General features: G+C 28.6%; 3 protein-coding genes across 3 annotated transcripts in view; all 3 read right to left on the minus strand.

The window, feature by feature from the left end:
* Positions 1–5,972: 5,972 nt before the first annotated feature.
* Positions 5,973–7,362, minus strand: LOC113370887 (putative lipoyltransferase 2, mitochondrial). The gene is made up of 4 exons (XM_026611565.1): positions 7,088–7,362; positions 6,478–6,633; positions 6,202–6,367; positions 5,973–6,083 (listed from the first exon to the last, which is right to left on the minus strand). The coding sequence occupies exons 1-4, from the start codon at positions 7,360–7,362 to the stop codon at positions 5,973–5,975; spliced, it is 708 nt and encodes a 235-aa protein (XP_026467350.1).
* A 2,932-nt stretch (positions 7,363–10,294) lies between these two features.
* Positions 10,295–11,549, minus strand: LOC113370483 (8-oxo-dGDP phosphatase NUDT18-like). The gene has a single exon (XM_026611154.1). It carries the CDS (start codon positions 11,359–11,361, stop codon positions 10,357–10,359), a length of 1,005 nt encoding a protein of 334 aa, XP_026466939.1. The 5' UTR covers positions 11,362–11,549; the 3' UTR covers positions 10,295–10,356.
* Positions 11,550–18,857: 7,308 nt separating this feature from the next.
* The window catches only part of LOC113370888 (ras-like GTP-binding protein RhoL), a 2,542-nt gene continuing 1,190 nt past the window's right edge, over positions 18,858–20,209 (minus strand). Inside the window, exons 2-4 of the mRNA XM_026611566.1 lie at positions 20,120–20,205; positions 19,128–19,245; positions 18,858–19,066 (exon numbers count right to left, since the gene is read on the minus strand). Of these exons, the coding sequence (XP_026467351.1) occupies positions 18,858–19,066; positions 19,128–19,245; positions 20,120–20,205 (413 nt within the window). The remainder of the gene's footprint in view (positions 19,067–19,127; positions 19,246–20,119; positions 20,206–20,209) is intronic.

Raw genomic sequence — 20,209 nt, forward strand, 5'->3', positions numbered from 1 at the left:
AAATCGATGTGTTAAAATATTTTCTGTTGCTAAGGTTTAATCTTTTGTTGTGTTATCTTTTGTTGTGTTATTTTAGGTTTTTGGCTTAGCGGCTTTGCGGTTTACAAATCTCCCTTATCAAAATTGGGAAATGAAGCCCGGAGCTGACGGGTATGTGATAAAATTTATATTTAGATTTTATTTTTGCATACATTGATTATTATTGATTTATTAATCGGATTTGTGAAACTAGCACTAGCACTTTATTGGTAAAAAGATTTATGTTATAATTTCAATTAAGTGTTACTTGTTGTATTTTATATATCCAATGTCCATATACATAAATGTGTGATCTTACTCATAATTCGGATCTAAGATGTTTATTTTAATTCGACAATTTTAATGCTCAAATAAGCATTATTTATTTTTTAATTTAATATTTAATTAATTATAATAAATTTAATTTAATTGTCTCTTTTGGGAAAGTTAACTGTTGTGGTGTTTTATAGCTAAATTCGTCCATCTATCAACTTTTTTAATAATATTTGTTTACTATTATCCCTTAACTATATTATATATAACTTTAATTTCATAATGTTTGTAATAATATTTAATTATTTTACTTTCTAGAAATGGTATATTTTTTTCACTAAACGCTTCAATTGTTAGTATTGATTTCTCTATAAAATCAGAAGGTGTGGCTTTATTAGAAGTTCGGGTAAGTATTATAAAATATTTTATAATAAATTTACTGATATATATATATATATATATATATATATATAAATTTACTGATATATATATATATATATATATATACGAGGTCTGTTCAAAAAGTACCCGGAATTTTCGTTTTTTCAAAAAAATATTTATTTATTCGTCTACATTAATGTGGTCCCCTTCAAAGTAGTCCCCCCCAGATATAATACACTTATGCCAGCGTTTTTTCCAATTTTCGAAGCACCCTTGATATTCACTTTTTGATATGTCCTTGAGCACTCTCAGCGATTTTCTTCAATCGAGGAAAACCGCCGTCCTTTCATGGGTCTCCTTCAACTTTGGGAATAGGAAAAAGTCACACGGAGCCATATCTGGTGAATTTTTGCACTTTGCAACACTTTATTTCATTTTTTACGCAAAATTTAATACAAATTCTTTGACTTTTCAATTCTTCCATTGTAAAAATCGCCGAGCTCAGAAAAACACGTCGAACCTTAGCGACTACCACAGACAAAGTAAACAGTGAATATAGCTGAAAATTTCATCATACTTTAGGGGCATGTATACCAACACAATAAAAAAAAAATTTTGACAATCAGACACTCCAGACCCGCGAAATTTAATTATTAGTAATTCCGGGTACTTTTTGAACACACCTCGTATATATATGTGTGTGTATATATATATATTTAATTATCATTTCAGAATGCTCCTAGTGATTATCTTAATCAATATTACGGGCAAGTATATTCATTGCAAAAATTAAAAAAGGTAAAATAAATTTATATGATTAATATAATTTTATAAGTATTTTTGGTTTTATAATTCATTTTGCTCATATTACTTTTATTTCTACAGATTATGAGAGATGCTTGTGTTGACGTTTTTCCTGAACATGATTCGTATGCCTATGTAGAAGGTATAGTATGCAAAATGAAAAGTAAAGAAAACATTGTTTTATCAATTAAATATACCCATATATGACTGTCAAATTGTATCGTAATGTTACTGAAATCTAATAGATTTTAATTTCCCTTTTTTAGACAATTGTTGTAAGCATCGTCCAATGGAACGTCATCTCTATCATAATATGGCTTCACTTGGATTGTCCCACAATTTTAAATGGAGCAGGTGGAACCAGGGTGCTGGAAGGCGTCGTGCCGTTCTTTTAGTCAGGGAAGTTCTAGGAAAAAAGCATCTGGTAAAGTTTTTAATGAACCTATGTTGTATTTTAAATACTTATGCAAAATTAGAAAAATTCTCTTACATTTCACTTCGAGCAATATTTCTCATTTTTAAATAACTGCATATAACAATTTTATGTCTAGCGTAGCAAGAAGTCAAGCATGTTATTATAAATTCATGTGCTAGTTTCAAATAAATGATCATCAGTAAAAACAATTTGATTGTCAAAAGTTCCAGAATTTGCATCACACCAAACAAGTCTGATCAAGACATTGAGATTTTTTCTGCCATTTATTTCAAACAAATCAATAGAATTTTTTCTTTTAGCCTGGATTTAGTACCCTGCTCATAACCCCATTGAACGCTACTGTGGTAGATTGTGATGAAGGTTCACAAGAGTTTATTGCCACACCGCATTCTAAATCAGAAGGGGTAAGTTAATTGAAAGAAATTTTCCTTAACAATTAATTTAGTAAAATAAATGTACTAAGTTGCATTAAAATTTAAGGACAGTTTAGAGAAAGCGAACAAAGTCGTAGACAAGTCCAGTACAATTAAGATGATACAATTAAGATTCATGCTACATGCTTGAATGAATTCAATTATCTATAATTGAATAATGTTTTCAAAGTTTAGTCTTTTGAGAAAATTAATTTCATAGCGCCTAGACAAACGTTTTTTGCTATTATTTTGCATTAATACAGAATAATATAAATGATTATAGTTTTATCCGGACTTACACCAACTTGCAATTGGAGTGATCGCCTCTCCTTCGTCGAGGAAAAAAAGTCAAGAAACGCCACCTCAACTTATACATCATTTGGCAGAATTTCTTAAAGACGTCAGCGTTATGAGTTACTGTTAAGAGCAGTATTTATAAATTTAATTTTGTAATTATTTATTAGATCGATATGTTGCAGTAATTTCTAAATAAAGTTTTATCTTTTTACAAATTTAATTATATAATAAATTAGAGTCTAAGGTGTAAGTTACCAATCATTTGCTTGAATTAAATAAATTTACTAACAGAACTAATAATAATCTTAATAATGGCATTGAAGTTAAAATTTTATAAAAATGACTATATAATAATTGTGGTTTTTTAAGCGTTGCATTACGGTTTTCATAGATAAAACAAATAACTACTATGGCTACATTAGACTTTATACAATTAGACATAAATTGAGTTGAAATAAGTAATTCAAATTAGCATTAAAAAATAAAAGGCTATATAATGTGACAATATTCGACCTCATTTTTTTGTTTATGGTAAACGCCAAAAACAAAACAAAATAGAATCACATATTTAACATCTTAAAAATGGCATATAACTTAAATTCAAAATTTTAGTATGCCTTAAAAATATATTGTGTATTAGTTCTTGTTACGACAAAAAGCATAAGTAAGTTTTTCAAATTTTTGAACATCCTCGCAGATCTTCTGTTAAATTACTTTTCTTAGGCAAAATGGTGGCGAAAGTAGGGCAAAATTGGTTGCCTGTTGGCACGTGTACTCATGATGTTATAGACGTTATATTAGCTCGAGAAATTCCAAGTGTATATACGTTGATTCCATGTCTCGTATTTGCAGTAACCAACGCTATTTTATTAAGGTGAGGTACAATTATTTTTATTATGTATACGTACATAGTTCTCAGTTTGTATTGAATTCAATCTGCTTAGAATTTACTAGAGTCAGTAACGGTAAATACAAATAATTTGACATAATATTAAAAGTTACCGTAAATCCAAGTGACTTATAGTCTATTATATGTTATATCTTTTATGTATTACTCTATCTAGTTTACTTATTTATATTTTTTATATATTATAATTACTTATATAATTTCATTGCTCCCAGGTTATTAACATACCATGTGTTCAACATGTCACCACTTCGACGGATGTCCTGGTCCAAGATAGCTCAGCAGGTTTGTCATAAAACTGGACTTATTATTACTTTGCAATGTTCCTATTGACGATTCATCTCATGACTATTTTATAAATAATGTTTTATTTTTCAGCAGTTCATATATACAGTATGCCTTTTCTCAGCTACAATTCTATATGATAATGTTTTGCATGGTTTGGATTATGCGATTGAATTATATTATACGAAGGTAAACTTTAACTAAATTATTATAATAACTAAAAATTCTTTGTATAATACGTTGCAAATAATAAGAAAAAATTGCAAAATTTTTCCAATGTGTGTAGTTTATCAACTTCAAGAATTGAGATTTGGAAACTCCCAAAATTCAAAAGTTTCAATATTTTTTTTCAACATAATACTATATATTAGGAGATATAATATACAAACTATTGGGGAATAATTGTTATTAAAAAAAATAATTGCAAGGGATATATTAAATAATATTGTTAGTGAATATAATATTGTTAATATTTAATATTTTTTGTAATTAATTACTAACCTAGAATATTTCAAGGTGTATATTAATGACCTATTTTATCATATAAAGTTCTTTGAAAATTTTAAGCCAGTTCAGCTATTTTAGAGAAAACTTACGAAATTCAAATTTTGACCCACAATCAAACACATACATATTTTTTCCAATTATCGTCTCAAATTCAAGGTCTTAGGAGAAAACTTAAAATTAGCAAGTAGGATTTTCTGTAATTAATTATGAGATAATTCAAACTAAATGCATCTTTAGGATCTAGAGCAGTTAGTGTGCGAAGTCGTTGTTCTTAAAAATTGACCATTCACCATATTTCTATTTTTGCAGTTATGTGCATATTATCCAGCGCCCTGGTACTATTACATCCTGTTCCCGGCCTGTGCTGATCTATCCCATTTACCAAATATTTTGAGATTTTTTTTTGAAGCCCTTTACGGTCTACATAGCTATTCAATGGCTCGTAGCCCTCATTCCGTCTATGATTTTGTACCGTTTTTTGACTACGACAGCCTTAGCAGCCGATAATGGACCAGGAGAATTTATGATATGGTAAATGATATGATGAATCCCTTATAAACAACATTTTCATATAGTAGTTCTTTTGCAAACAGTAGTTCTTTTCAATTTATAGAAAATATTTTTTGGTTTTTAGCTTGTAGTTAATTTAACTATTTATTGTTTAGGGATCGCGCCCATCTTTGGGGTCGATCGGAATTAGGCAGAGCAGGCGCCTATTTTTTGGGAAGACCTGTGCCACATCATCCCTTGTTGCGCGATAGTACGAATAACCGAAGCAGGTAAGCAATAAATTTATTGTCTATTAAAAAAAAATTATCGCTATTTTTTCATTTATTAAAAAATATTTTCATACGTATTGAGATGTATCACTAGAGATGTATAAGATCTGTAGTAATATATTGTAAGAGATCATACACTCAGCCTGGTGTAAGAGACCACAGCAATTATTTTTACAAATAGTTCTTAGTAGTTTACTTTATAATATAACTTTAATTTATTTAATAATTGACATTTTAATAATTGCACATAAACAGGAATATGAAAATATACAGTTAGAAAAAGATTGTTTTCTACATAAAATAAAATTAATTTAGTTCGTCTGTTAGATTCATGATCATATAAAAAAAATCACGAATAGTTTAGTAGACAAATAAATATTACTCATTTTGTAATATTAAATAATAATAGTAATATTTTAAATTTATAGTTATAAATAAAATAAAATACTAATAAATTTAATAATAGAATTAATATACTAATTTTTCATTTTTATAGTGAAAGAAAAATTTTGAAAACTAAATCATTGGCGCAGACGTCTGATGCTGATCGGACATTCATAAGATCAAAATCCTTATGAAGTTCTTAATATGACGTACCAATAATTTAAAAAAACATAACAAAGCATTATAAAACATCTTCTAAATGATAACAAGATTTTCAGATCAACAATCAAATATATTTTAAATAATTCTTATTAAATCACTGAGACATTTCACATACATGTAAAAAATGAGTAATATGAATACTATCAAATTATTTTTTCATTCTCATACCTGACAATATATATTCATAATGTCAGTAAGTAACTATATTACAAATAAATGCATTTTAATATGTAAAGAGTATCCATCTCAAATGAAAATATAAATAATCAAGGTTCTACATTTCTTATTTTTTCATTACTTATTATATCCTCGTCAGAAGCTCTCAATAAGCTATGCACTTCTTCTGGATCCATTTCTTTCAATTCGCATACAAACACCTAATAAATAATAAAATAATAGTATAATATTACACTATCTATCAATTGTAACATTATTTATTTAAAGTAGAGCATTAAATTTTATAATTTAAATCAATGTATTTATTATTACCTGTGCAAAACATTTCAAAAATGTTGGTGTCACCTCATCAACAGTGATAGGATGATCTAGTTGCCTAGTTAGGGATGTGACGCCCTTTCCAGGCAAACCGCAAGGAACTATGTGTGAAAACCAATTTAAATCGGAATCACAATTAAGGGCCAGTCCATGAGATGTTTTGTAACTGAAAGCATAAATTCATAAACAAAAATAATAATAGATATTGGTTACCCCAAATATAACATAATAAAAATAACTTTTTGAACATATTTGACAAATTTAATTACAACTTACCGACTGGCATGTACGCCAATTGCACAAATTTTATCATTTCCACACCAGACTCCTGTATCTTTGCATCGTTCGGCTTTGACTCCATATATCAAACACATTTTGATTACTACTTCCTCCAAACTTTGAACATACCATCGTACACTTGGGACAAAATTTCTAAAATATTAACAGAATATTTTGTTTGTTAATTCTTTAATTTATCATTAACTAGCGCAAGATTTGAAATTATCAATTATCAAGCATTCAGTCATATATTTATATTAATACTAGTAGTGTTGGAGCAGTGGCGGATCCAGGGTATGGGTTACGGGGGTCATGCCCCCCCCCCCTGAGCTTGTCTTAAGATTTAGATAGAACACTAATTCAGCAATAAAATCACTTCATAACGATTATATTTATGTATTTTGTTACCAAACATATTCTATAAATTCAATATGTAACTTAGAGTCAAAGTCTCTTAAAATCTAAGGATTTTGTAATCGTATTGCGAATATATGTTTTATACATAATTTAATTGTGACCCCCACTCTAGCGCAAGAACTGGATCCGCCATTGTGCTGGAGTCCAGCACACGGACCTGCCCCAGGGCAATATTTATTTATTTACTAACTTCAGATCTATGATTGGATATGCTATTAATTGGCCAGGGCCGTGAAATGTGACTAGTCCGCCTCTGTTCGTCCTGTGATAATCCGCGCCTAATGCCTTTAATCTTCTTTCTTCATATTCTGGATAAGCATTTGTTCTTATGCCAATAGTATAAACCGGAGGATGTTCTGTTAAGATCAAAGTTCCAACGTGGGATGCAGCTACAAGACGTTGAAGACGTAAAGATTTGGCATAGCTCATACGACCAGCTCTCAAAATTCGTACCACTCGAGACATTTTTCATTCATTATATCTAAAATCAAATTCAAACATAAACATTACTTTATTATATCAAAACTGAACTTGAGATCTAATTGAGGAATAGTAGAACTGAAATATGGAGAGTGATTATAACTAAATGTTCAAATTTATTTAAGGGGATCTTCTAGTGTAGAGCGATGAATTTTAGGTCATTTTTAAAGTGTCGTAAAAGAAAGCAATTTTACTATCCATTTTTTACCACTTGTTTATTAATATTAATAAAATACAAAATAAAAATTAAAAAATAAAAAAGTTAAAAATTGGAAAACTGGCAGCTGATTAAGTGGGTGGTCTCAAAAAATTGGCACCTCAGTCTTCACATAATTTCAGCCCTCCTAGCTATCGAAAATTCAAAAAATTTAAAAAAAATGTAATATACAATGATGTCGCAATCGCCCGAACTACCGATGAGTAAATAAATTTTTTTTACAAATTGGCGACTGTTTGAAAAAAAAGTGTTTTTTTTACTGTTTTTTTGAGTTTCTCGAATTTTTTGAGTTTGGGGATAATCCTAGTTCTGGCTATAGATAGGTTTATAAACAGACTCTCTGAACTTTTCACGTGAATCGGTCGATTAAAACTCGAGAAATCGTGTCAACAGTACTGAAAAAGTCTGTTCTGAGAAAAACGCATTTAAATTTTTGCGTAAAGCCAAACCAGTATGGAGTTTGAGTCAGTAAAATGCCTATATCTCCGAAAATAATTCAAATTATCAAAAAACTTTCTCGTACCCATACTCTTAGATAATTAAACTTTGAAAATATGAAATAAAAAAAATGATTTTTTCGAATTTCTACACTAGAATACCACCTTAAGTAGAGGATGGTGGAGATGTGCTGAAAAAGATAATCGAAAGTGCTGAAGATTTCTCAATTGGAAGAAGTATATAGTTAGTAGTTACCATGATTTCATGGTATTATTATTAAATCGAAACAGAATTACAAAATATAAACTGGAATCGTCAAATTGGAAAGACTATAGAATGAAAATCAATATGAACAAGTCTTGAGAGAAACGAGCAAGAGAAACTGATAACATTTTTTTATGGGGCATGGTGCTTTGTATATGGATTTTCATAAAAGGTAGCAAAAACCACCAGAAAAATTTCGAGATGCAGTCCTGGATGAAATAGAAAAATACGTAAGCAAAAAAATTGAAACCAGTGAATGGCCTATTTTGGGGCAGTAATTTTGTACATTGAATCTATGGAGTTAACTATATTGCAATATTGTAACTATATTACATTACATACACACACACATATATAATATATATATATATATATATATATATATATATATATATTAGGGTGGTCTTTAATATAATAATACTATAAAAAAAACTTTAGTTGGAGTGCGGACTTTCTTAAAGAAATTATTAAGAGCTAAAACTTTAAAAGAATTGTTTTTTTATCAATTTGGAGCATTTGAACCCCTTATCAAGGAAATTCAAAAACATCCCTATTAAGGACCACTCTTATATATATATATATATATATATATATATATATATATATATGTACATATATATACTTAGTTATATCAAAGTATAAAGTATAAATATATCAAGGATTTTAATTCAAATTCCAATTCATATTTATATAAACATTTTTTTGTAATTCACTTCAGCTAATGTTTTTCAAATTCTATTCATAAACCAGAACTGAAAATTAATTTATCTATAGGATACGACTCTGATTTTTTAAAAGTATTATTCATTGAAATAGATAAACTTATATTTTATATGATATTTGGAATCAGAACCCTGCGGATATAAAACGATTTATTAAAATACTATTATTTCATATTTATCTAAGTTTTATATAACAGCTACTTGAGGTCTCAATAAATATTTGTTTAAACGTTATTGTGTTTATCGCGTCAATGAAAATAATGAAGTCTATCTCCAAATCAACCATGAACAAGATTTATTATTTTCTGGTCCAAATAAATAAATTATTTTGCTTTATTCAGTATTTAAGCGTTTTGTACCGTTTAATATTATGCTCTTCTTTACAAAAATGATTGAGAAACTCTGGTTGCAAACTCGTGGCAATGAAAAGATTGAGATATACTCATTTAATTTTAACTAGCCTATGGCTATTTAATTCTATTCCAATGTGACTTTTGACATTTAGGGACGTAACATTTAAAATAAAATTTGAAGCCGACACTAATGTTATTTCACTTTTGAATAACTAATTAAATCACAGACAAAGCTTGTATCACTATTACTGAACCTCAATATCCCTTTTTATTTGACAGAAACATAGGTATTAGCATGAAAAAGTGTGGTTATGGTGATCGACATTATTTTAAATAAATTAAAATTAATTTATGATGGTATAATTTATTAATATATACTTACGTAAAAACATCACTAACCTAATTTATTTTTAAATGATACCACTAAGATAAATAAATTACGCAACAAAAGTCTACAGCTCTGTCACAGAATACATGAAGACATTTGCTTATCAACCATTCATTCAGTCAATACATACAAGAACAAAATATATGCAATAGTTCATTTCATGTTTGATTTAATATAACTTTATTATCAAAATATACCATTTATAAAAATATATATAAATAATTTAATATAAAATAATTTTCTAATAAATATGTACATTAAATACATTATCTAATTGTAAATCAAGCTATTATCAATAGCCAGGCATATGATTATGATCATGATTTATAGTAGAATACCTACTTAATAATTTGTATAAAATATATTATATAAAATCTGCATAAGTTTTCTCACAATTATGTGTCAATTTTTCAATTATTTAATGTTATAAATACTATAGTGGATTAATAGGTATATATATATATTTATACAATATTATTTATTATTAGTTTTCTTATCAAGCTACCACTACCATTTAGTTCATTGGTTCATCTTGCTTATTTCATTATATGTACAAGTAAAGTAATAGCAATGAACTCTTTATGCCGAAGACAAACACTAGCGAATAACATGTAATAACACTGATGCGTTTTTAGATGATACTCGTTTTAATAATTTATCTCCAAGTTCTTTTGATACTTCATGCCATATACATTTTCCTATTATTGGAACTTCTTCCAAAGGAGATCTGAATGTCACCAAAAGTGTCATACAAAAGCCATCATTTTTTGAATCAAATGGATTGTGCTCCACAGATATTAATCCATGAGGTCTGTGTTGCGGTAATTCAGCACCAAAAATTTCAACCATGAAGCGTCTCAGTGTTGAATGGACATTTCTTGCTGGATGTATTTCTGTTGTTGGAAAATGCAACATTGTTTTCTCACTTAATAAAACATTTACGCGATTTGTAGCTCGTTTTTTAATTATAATCACTAATCTCAATAGATTTTTATTATGTTCCAGTTTGCTTGGCAATGTATCTGTGTGCCAAAACACATTTTTCAATAACTTGGCTTCATGATAGGCACGACCCCTATCTATTAGATGCATAATATCTTTACTTCGTAATGATAGTTCGTCAATATTTAAAATCCATTTTGCTTGCAATGACTCTTGATCTGCTTTTGCGGGAACCTTTAGTTCCCCACCTGTTACTTTGCCTGTGAAAGCAAATCGAAACCAAGAACCTCCGGCACACTCAATTGTTATAAGTGTTTTAACATCACAATGCATTCCTGTTTCTTCTAAAGTTTCCCTGACTGCTGCTTCGATAATCAGTTCACCCTTTTCCATTCTGCCTGCTGGCAGATACCATTTACCAGCACATGATTGCTTTGCCTCCTGCATCATTAGGACTTCATTTTTATCATTCACTAAAACACATGCCACAATGTATGTGACAGTGTCACCTAACTTTGGTACGTAGTCCGAGGGCGCACTAGGAGCCACTCCTTGAGCCTCAGCAGCTGCGTTTTGCTCCGCTAAAGTAAAGTCGCAACACTTAGCAATTTCTGGATCAATTGCTTGACCATCTAACATGTGATTTAAAGAATTTTCCATTTTGTCAGTCACAATAAACTAAAAACTTAATTAAGAATGAAACACAATAACCTACGGTGTGGTAACACTTGTTTAATAATGTGAAACGATAATGTCATATGCCATAATAACGGTGACTACATTCTTGAAATACCGCATTCCTATGTAATTTTTTCTGTTGCTTTCTATGAGTGTACTATCAATGGTATGTATCGTGGATCAAGCATAATTTTGCGATATTATTTGATTCATATTGATATTAATTTCGTACATCAGTATGAATTTGACAGACAATTTTGACAGTTAGCTTCCATTTCCATAACAAAACATTTATTAGGTATTTATACCATAGCCAAGAAATCTTTTCTTATTTCTTATAACGCAGAACGCAGTTCGAATTTCATAGAAAAGTGAATGTTTATTGTAAGATATATGAATTGATAGAAGGAGATAAAGAAAATAACATTGTTCCTATAACATTAAATCTTTTACATAAATAATACATAAGTTCTTTCACAATTTCAACTAGAAAATGTTAGAGCTTTACAGTACTCATCATTATACTAAATTATATATATTACTGGATTTGTTTATATATATTAATGGATTTGGATTCACGGTTTTAACTTGATATCAGTCCATGGTTTTAATTTGATATTTTCTAATTGAGTAAAATTCAATAAATTAAAGTTTAAATATATAGAAAATTAATTCAGTTAAATTTTATTCAATTCTCTCTTACTGTTACAACATAGATGTATTTAGGTGTATTTTAAATTCTATCAGTATTTTAATATTAAATTGATAAAATGTTTTTGCATCTTTTTATTTAATAATAATTAATATACTACTGCAATCAAAATTTAAAAGCAAATTAAGCAATATTTTGATAATATCTCTCCAATTTTTGCTATTGGTCATGATAAAAACATAATTATTGATCATGGTCATCTTTAAAAACAAAGAATATTAAGCGAATTTAGTAATTTTTAGTTTTGAAATTTGAATTTCGCGCTTTCCACATTGTCACTTTGATTCGTTCAGTTCTTCATGGCGGATCCTCTTTGATGGCGGCCATTTTTATAGTGAATTTGACCAAATTTGACAGACGCGTGCAAATTAATTAATTTTTGTTTTTAATTATTTTCCTCATTAGTTATCATTAATTGATGCATTATCTTGTTCTACTAATTATGCATATCAATTTGAGATAAAACTCGTTTGTGATGATATGTTTTTAGAGCAGATATGTGACGATGTTCTTCAGCCTTAACTTATCTCTTTCAACATTTTTAATACTTATTATTTTTATAATCAAATACTTTATTTACAGCTTCCGATGTATCCTTTATATTATTATCATTTATATTATATGCATATCAATTTGAGATAAAACTCGTTTGTGATGATATGTTTTTAGAGCAGATATGTGACGATGTTCTTCAGCCTTAACTTATCTCTTTCAACATTTTTAATACTTATTATTTTTATAATCAAATACTTTATTTACAGCTTCCGATGTATCCTTTATATTTATATTGCAATTGTCAAATATGTATAGATGTGTGTATGTGAGATTCGGAAGGCTGCAAGTACTTCTGTAATGTATCTGTCAAATTTTAGGTCGCCAATTCATTCACAAAATTCTCTAATATGTTCGTTTCTTCTCGTCGTGTCGTGTGTTGAGTCACGAAGACTCCACTTGGACATTTGCAAATTATAAATTAAGTGTATAAAGACTGTGATCAAAGTAGTGTGGTGTAGTGGTTCACAAATATTCAGCTTTGGGGCTTCCAGCAGATGCTTCAGAGGATTTATTTTGAGGAGGAGATTTGGAATTAATTCTCGTCAATGTGAGTCCAAGCAAACTTTATACACAACATGTCAATGAATACTTTTCTGAAATCATAAACAGGAATTCGTTGTACAACAAATAATGCACTGATAATGTTCTAAAACATATAACAAATAATTTCTTGTATTTGTAATTAAAACAGCCTGTATGTATTTCAGTGAATATTTGTTGATATGTGCATCATTAATACTTTTTGCATATGTATCTGCTAAATGTTTATTTATTTATTTAAAACAATTGTATAGATATCTTATTGATACCGACGCTCATGTCTAAAGCTTAAATTTATTTCTCATTTCTATTTATATTACAGTTTATATATTAGTAAATTTATTTAATAAAGGTTTATATTTGGCATGATTTATGCTTAACTATATTTTATCATTTTATTTGCAATTCTAAAAACGAATAAAATACAATTTACTCTTTATTTATCTCAATTCCTACTTTAGCAGACATATGTGCAAAAATGTTGAATATCACTTGCAGGTTTGTGATACCTATCTGATATTAGACGCACTTTGTTAACTTCCTGTAGGGTAAGTTATTGTAATGGGCCAAAAATCGAAATTGAAAATTTTTACATTTCTCGACGTTTTGAAGGTTTTGAACATTTTGGCATACCTCAGTAAAAATGGATGTGTGTGTGTGTGTGTGAGGGCGCACAGATCAACCGATTTGAATGATCCTAAAAACATTCAATTCGTAATTACGGGGAGAAGGGGTGATTAGTTTTTGGCAAAGGCAGGTCCAGCGGTTTCGGAGATACAGTGTTAAATGTGCAAAAAATGGCAGTTTTTGAGAGAACTAAGCGTCCGATTTGAATAATTCCAAAAACTTTCTGCTTGTTTTAACAAAATAATTGACTTTGAAAAAAAAAAAAATTCCAAAAAATTTTTTTTTGTATATCAAAAATAATTCAGATTTTTATTTTAATTCTGTTCTAATATACTTTAAACAAATAATTTCAACTTTCCAATTTAGTTTATATAATTCTTATAAATATTCGACAATGTTACAATATTTATCATAATCTATTTTAAAACATTTAATATTTCTCGATCGTTTCGTTACGGTACGGAAAGTTCTAGCAATTTGCCTTAAGGCACGATGCCATACACCTGACTAGTTTAATTGTTAAATTTGCAAGTGATATTCTATACGCATAAAAATGATTTTATACAATTCACTATGGAGAAAACATATCGATTCATTTTTGCTTTTATTCTAGCAAGTGGTATTTATACATTTTTTAAATTAATATAATACAATAGTTTTTACTTCTCATATACATTGATTGACATTAATTTATCTTCATTATACTTGCATAAATAATAAATTGAAAGGAAATGTTTCTTTGAGTTTTTCTTGTAAAAGTAACGTGACTTGATTTCGTATCATTTATTTGTTGAGCCACTTTTCGAGTGCTGAGATATATTGTTGTTAATTTGCTACTCTAATGACAACTCTATCTTCAACGAATGTTTTGTCTGAATATCATTCGTGTATGGGATATACAGAAGGGGCCCTGGCATCCCTCCTTGTACAATTCCTAAATTAATGGTATTTCAGGTAGAACTCTAGTTGTGAAGAATCTGTCTATCAGATAACATTTCAACAACAAATATATTTCACATGGCAAAGATTTTTATTATTCTATAAAGGTAAAGCTATTTACCTTTAAATTTACAAAAAAAAAAATATTTTACAAGGCTTTGTGGATATTGTTTGTTATTCTGTGGTAAGGAATTTTAGAATTACATTTCTAGTACCAAGAATCATGCGTTTTCTCTGTAGTGATATTGACTGCATGTTCATTCTTATTAATGACAACACGATTGATGGCTTTGATCAAAATATTTAAGACTCAATTATGACTATCCTAATAGTTATTGATTAAATGCAACTTTTAAAGACTTTCATTGTAATTTTGTTTCAAATTTATTTAATTATATTGCTACTTTGCTAAATATAGATTTTTATTCTTTTATTTCTAAAGTCAATTTTGATCAAGACATGCAATCGATGATGGTTCGATTAATTCATATGTTGAGAATTGAATTAAGAATTGCTCAACATGATTATTTGTCTCGCCATATATAATTAGACTTTACTCAATACTGCATTAACTCAATAGATTTTTATATAAGTACAATTTATTCTATAATTGCTTTGGCTACTTTTTTAAAATATATTTTTTTGATATTTATAATTTTGTTCTGTCAAAGAGATTTTATATTTGAGTTGATGTGGCTTGATTAAAGTTTTAAAGAGTTGATTTGAATAAAACAAAATTTAATTTTAATCACAAGTACATTATTTCATTCATTATTTAAAGTCTTTGTTTTTATTTGAATTCTAAAAAAAATTAAAATAAATAAATATGTATATAAATAATTTTTAAAGTTTTCAGTCTATAATTCTTTAGCTTTTATTTTTAAAGTTTTGTTGAATTCAAATCAACTAAAATTGTTTTTGTCTTGAATAATTGTAAAGGTTTCACATGTTCAACAGTTTTGATTCGATTAAGATAATTTCTTGGATTTGATTAACATCATTCTGTTAATTAAATAATTCTTTCGAATAATTATTTTAAAGTCAAAATTTTCTGAAACTTCTTCGATTTTATTAACATCAATCCAACTTTTAATTAAATAATCCTTTCGATTAATTTTATCAATGCAATATTTACTGAAACCTTTTCGATTATGAAAGACGAGTTATGTATGCATGCTGTATTATCCCAAAGCCAACATTCGAATGAATGAGGCTCACATTGAATATTTCACAACGAGAAAATTTTGTTGGGGCAAAGTTAAAAATTTTAACTAAGTCCCAGTAATTTTTTCTCGTTGTGAAAATTTCAAAGTGGACTTCATTTCATTCGAGTGTTGGCTTTGGGAATTGGTGAGAGGGAACTCTAAAAAACATAAAAAAGTTTCAACGCTGAACAGAAAAGAGAAAAATTGATCTGGGACTTAGGGGGGTTTTTTTAAGGTCCTCCACCTCCCCTTCTCCCTCCTCCTCCTCCTTTTTCCCTTTTTTTTCCTTTTTTTTCGCTTTTTTTTTCATTTTTTGGTGTTGTTTTTTTTGCATGTTGTCGTTTTTGGGTAGATCTTCGGGTTTGGCATGGATCTTCCGCAATGTGTCCCTCTGCGTGTGACCTGTCGCATCATGAACCTCAGGTTGACCATCACTTTGTGTGTTCGTTTCAGGACCCACCGCACCTGCCAACAGCCAGTCACCAGCACTGCTCCATTTTTTCTGCTTCAGAGTTGGTCGTCGTTGCCTGCAGTTGGACTCGATCCGTCTCACCTTGTGCCTCCAGAGCGACTTCACCGAGTGTGCGGTCACTTAAACCACTCGGCTATTTGAGTTATTGATGATAATAGTTATTTTTATTCTCATATTGTATTAATATTGAATTTAAATAAAGAATATGTATCATACACATCTCTCTTATTCATCATCTGCCCCTACCCCTCTCTTTCCCCAGTTATTTCCACTACCTTCGTCATCTCTCTCTCTTTATATATATCTATCTCTCTTACAGTCAAGTGCGAAGCTTGAGTTTTTCAGAAATATTCTAAGTGTCAAGGTCGAAATGCGACACCTGAATTTAATATTTTGAACTAATACACTCTCTCTTACAGTCAAGTGTGGAACTTGAGTTTTTTGTTTTTCAGAAATATACTAAGTGTCAAGGTCGAAATGCGACACCTGAATTTAATATTTTGAACTAATATTTGATATTTATGAAAAACTATACATTTGATTTTTCAAGGCCTTTCGGGAATCGAACCAAGACACGCTGAGCAACCACAGTGGCAACTTAACGATCTCGGCCAATTAGTTATACAGAAATCTCTGCTATTTGTAAAAATATAAAGTCTTATTTTGATAATGAAAGATATAAGTTTCCTGAAAACATGTAATTTCTTGTGAGCATATGGCCGAGGTCGTAAAGATACGGTCTGGGCCAGAATAGCGATTCGAGGTTCGTTAGATCGAATCCTTGATTTATCTGAAAAAAATATGAAATCAATAATTTTTCTTACTGTGTAAATGAATAAGATATATAGATAAATAATTAAATTTATTGAGTGTCAGTATTACAAAAATCGACATAATATATATATATATATAATATAATATGATATATTTAAATATAAATGTATGTGTATGTGTATGTGTATGTATATATATATATATATATATATATATATTATATATATATAAATATACAAAAGATAAGAAATAGTAGGAGAATAATTTTTAATAAATTCATATTTACGCCTGGTTAGCAGTAAACCAAACCTACTTTGGTGTAATTTAGAAATTTAAAACTTTTACTAATTTTCCCATACAAAACCGGTTTTTCAGGGGCAGCCAAAATTGGCCAAAATCGTGACTTTCAAATGCAATTTTAAGGCCCTTAATGAATGAAATTAATAATTTTAATGAATGCATTATGTAGACTAAAGTACAATCTTTATACCAAAGCAAAAAAATTATAAATTTATCATCGTCTTCATAGTTAAAATCATCTTCAAAGTTGGCAATTTTTCAAACTTCAAATTGGTAACAGGGGCAGAATTTTTTTTCTTCCAAAAACTGATTTCATATTCGGAATCAGCGCCTCGAAAACTATCAGAATCGGCCAAAACATTTTAAAATCGCGAAAAAATGTTTATTTCATTAGTAAAATTTTGATTTGCAACCAAAGATTTCCATTTTTTTCTTAGGTATGCAGATTTATCTAAAAACGGATAACATTTTTAAATTCATCGATTCCAAATCTATCAAAACCAATCAAAACATTTTGAAAATCGCGAAAAAACACTCGATTTTTGAAAAAAAAAAGACTTTGCAACCAAAGACTTCGATTTTTCGCGGGGTGTACGTGAATTTATCCAAAAAGGGATAGCATTTTTGAAATCAGCGTTTTAAAATCTTTGGAATCAGTCCAAACATTTTGAAAAGCGTGAAAAAACATCAATTTTTATGATAAAATTACGATATTGCAAACAAAGATTTCGTTGTTTTGCGGTGGTACACCTTCTGAAATCATGATAATTTCGTCCTTTTCTTCAAAAAGACTTTCTCCAATTCGTTGTCTATCAAATTTCCTCTCCTATATGAAAGACCCAGGATTTAAGGCATTTTTCTAAAATATAAGCACATAAGAATAAAAATTTATCCTAAATAATTATCATGAATTATTTACATTTAAAATAAGAGTGTAAGTTTAAATGTATTTAAAAAAAATCCGTCGTTTTAATTTGATATCATTTTCAAATTGAGTAAAATGAATTTAAAGAAACCATGAATAGTTTTAACTTGATATTTTCAATTTGAGTAAATTGTGTCTTAAAAAAGCGGCTCATGATTTTAACTTGAGAAAAATGATTGTCCATGGCTTTAGCTTGGTATTTTATAACATATATTCTAATTGAAAATAAGCCCATCTCGGGAACTGCGGTGTAAAATGGAAATAGGAAAAACGCTCACACTACTTCTTCCCTAATCTAGTTTGAGTTTAACTACCAATTATTTTATTATAAAGTTTAAAATACAACATTTAAAAAATAACAATTTTTTTACACCGTTTAATGGCGTTATAATTCCACATATAAAAATCACAATATCACGTAGTTATAAATTATAATACATTACATTTTAATTTTCGTGCGGCATTTTCCTTTTGCAACACAGCTCGAACTGCCTTTATGAAAACAATATCCACATTTGTATATTCAAGTGCTGAACATTCTACAAAATCACTTGATCGGATCTTTTTGTGCATTGCTTGACCTTCTTCAAATGTCACCAAACCATGGGAGTTAGAATTTCTCAAATCGATTTTAGTTGCTGCAAGAAATAAAAGCGTTAATTTAACTGGTGGGAGTTTACATAAAACTGTTTCACCTACCGATTAAGATTATTGGTGCTTTTGGTGAATAATGCCGAATTTCTGGATACCATTTTGAATGCACATGGTCGAAACTATCGCGACTACTAATTGAGTAGCACAGCAGGAAACAATCAGTCTGTAATTTTGTAATACTGATTGTCATATCAATAATGTTTATGTATACATATACATATTATATATATATATATATATATATATATATATATGAATATGCAATTTTTCTTCTAGCGCCACCATCCCCTCATTATTTTATCTGTTTTAACAGTTTATCGTTAAAATTATAAGAATATTTACGTTTTTTTTTAAATACTTTTTAATAACTGTGGATTTAGTACACAAAAAATTAGATATATAATATAAAAGCCCTTTGATTTTAAATTTATTTAGAATATCGTGGCGATACGCGAATTCTTCATAATCACTACTACCAAACTACTTCTAAATTCTTATTTTTAATCTAAACTTTTTAGGACATCCAAACATTTCAGAATGTTTATTATTGCTTGAAATAATATTTTTTAAAAATTTATTTATTTAGGATTTTATGCGATTTATTCTATTAAACAAATCATGGTGCTTTATGTTGGATTATTTTATTTTGATTTTTCCTTATTTAAAATATCCAAATTGAATCTTAAATATTGCTCAAATATTAGTGAAAAATACAAAGAAATTATATGTTTCTTGAATTATATTGAAAAAAAAAACTATATTAAAAATTTCATTTCCAATCTCGTTTTGGCGCCCCCTAAGGCGTGCGCCCGCATTTTTGCTTGCAGCATCGCATTCAAGGTAGGACCGGTCCTGTATATATATATATATATATATATATAATATATATATATATATGTATACATATAAGAAAAATGTAAGTAATATCGATAGATATGAATTTAACTATCTTTATCATTTATCATTTGCCATAATCTAGGAAAATTTTAATAGATTATGCTAATATTAAGAAAAAATAAAACATTGTATATTCTTACATTTGGATAAGAAAGTGGCCGCAACCTATCATAATCCTCCTGACCTGATGTATCCCAAACGTTCAAAATGTGTGTGCATCCATCTACTAA

The sequence above is a fragment of the Ctenocephalides felis genome, unplaced genomic scaffold (assembly GCF_003426905.1).
Source record: "Ctenocephalides felis isolate EL2017-DRISC unplaced genomic scaffold, ASM342690v1 CF-g0.4_SCAFFOLD_01492, whole genome shotgun sequence".
NCBI lineage: Eukaryota > Metazoa > Arthropoda > Insecta > Siphonaptera > Pulicidae > Ctenocephalides > Ctenocephalides felis.

What these genes read in the sequence shown, in the direction of transcription:
- LOC113370887 (XM_026611565.1), bottom strand. Translation starts at nt 7,362, where the DNA reads ATGTCTCGAGTGGTACGAATTTTGAGAGCTGGTCGTATGAGCTATGCC. An exon ending in TATCCAATCATAGATCTGAA is followed by an intron (nt 6,634 to 7,087) that starts GTTAGTAAATAA and finishes TTAATATTTTAG; the next exon opens with AAATTTTGTCCCAAGTGTAC. An exon ending in CAACATTTTTGAAATGTTTT is followed by an intron (nt 6,084 to 6,201) that starts GCACAGGTAATA and finishes ATTATTTATTAG; the next exon opens with GTGTTTGTATGCGAATTGAA.
- LOC113370483 (XM_026611154.1), bottom strand. Translation starts at nt 11,361, where the DNA reads ATGGAAAATTCTTTAAATCACATGTTAGATGGTCAAGCAATTGATCCA.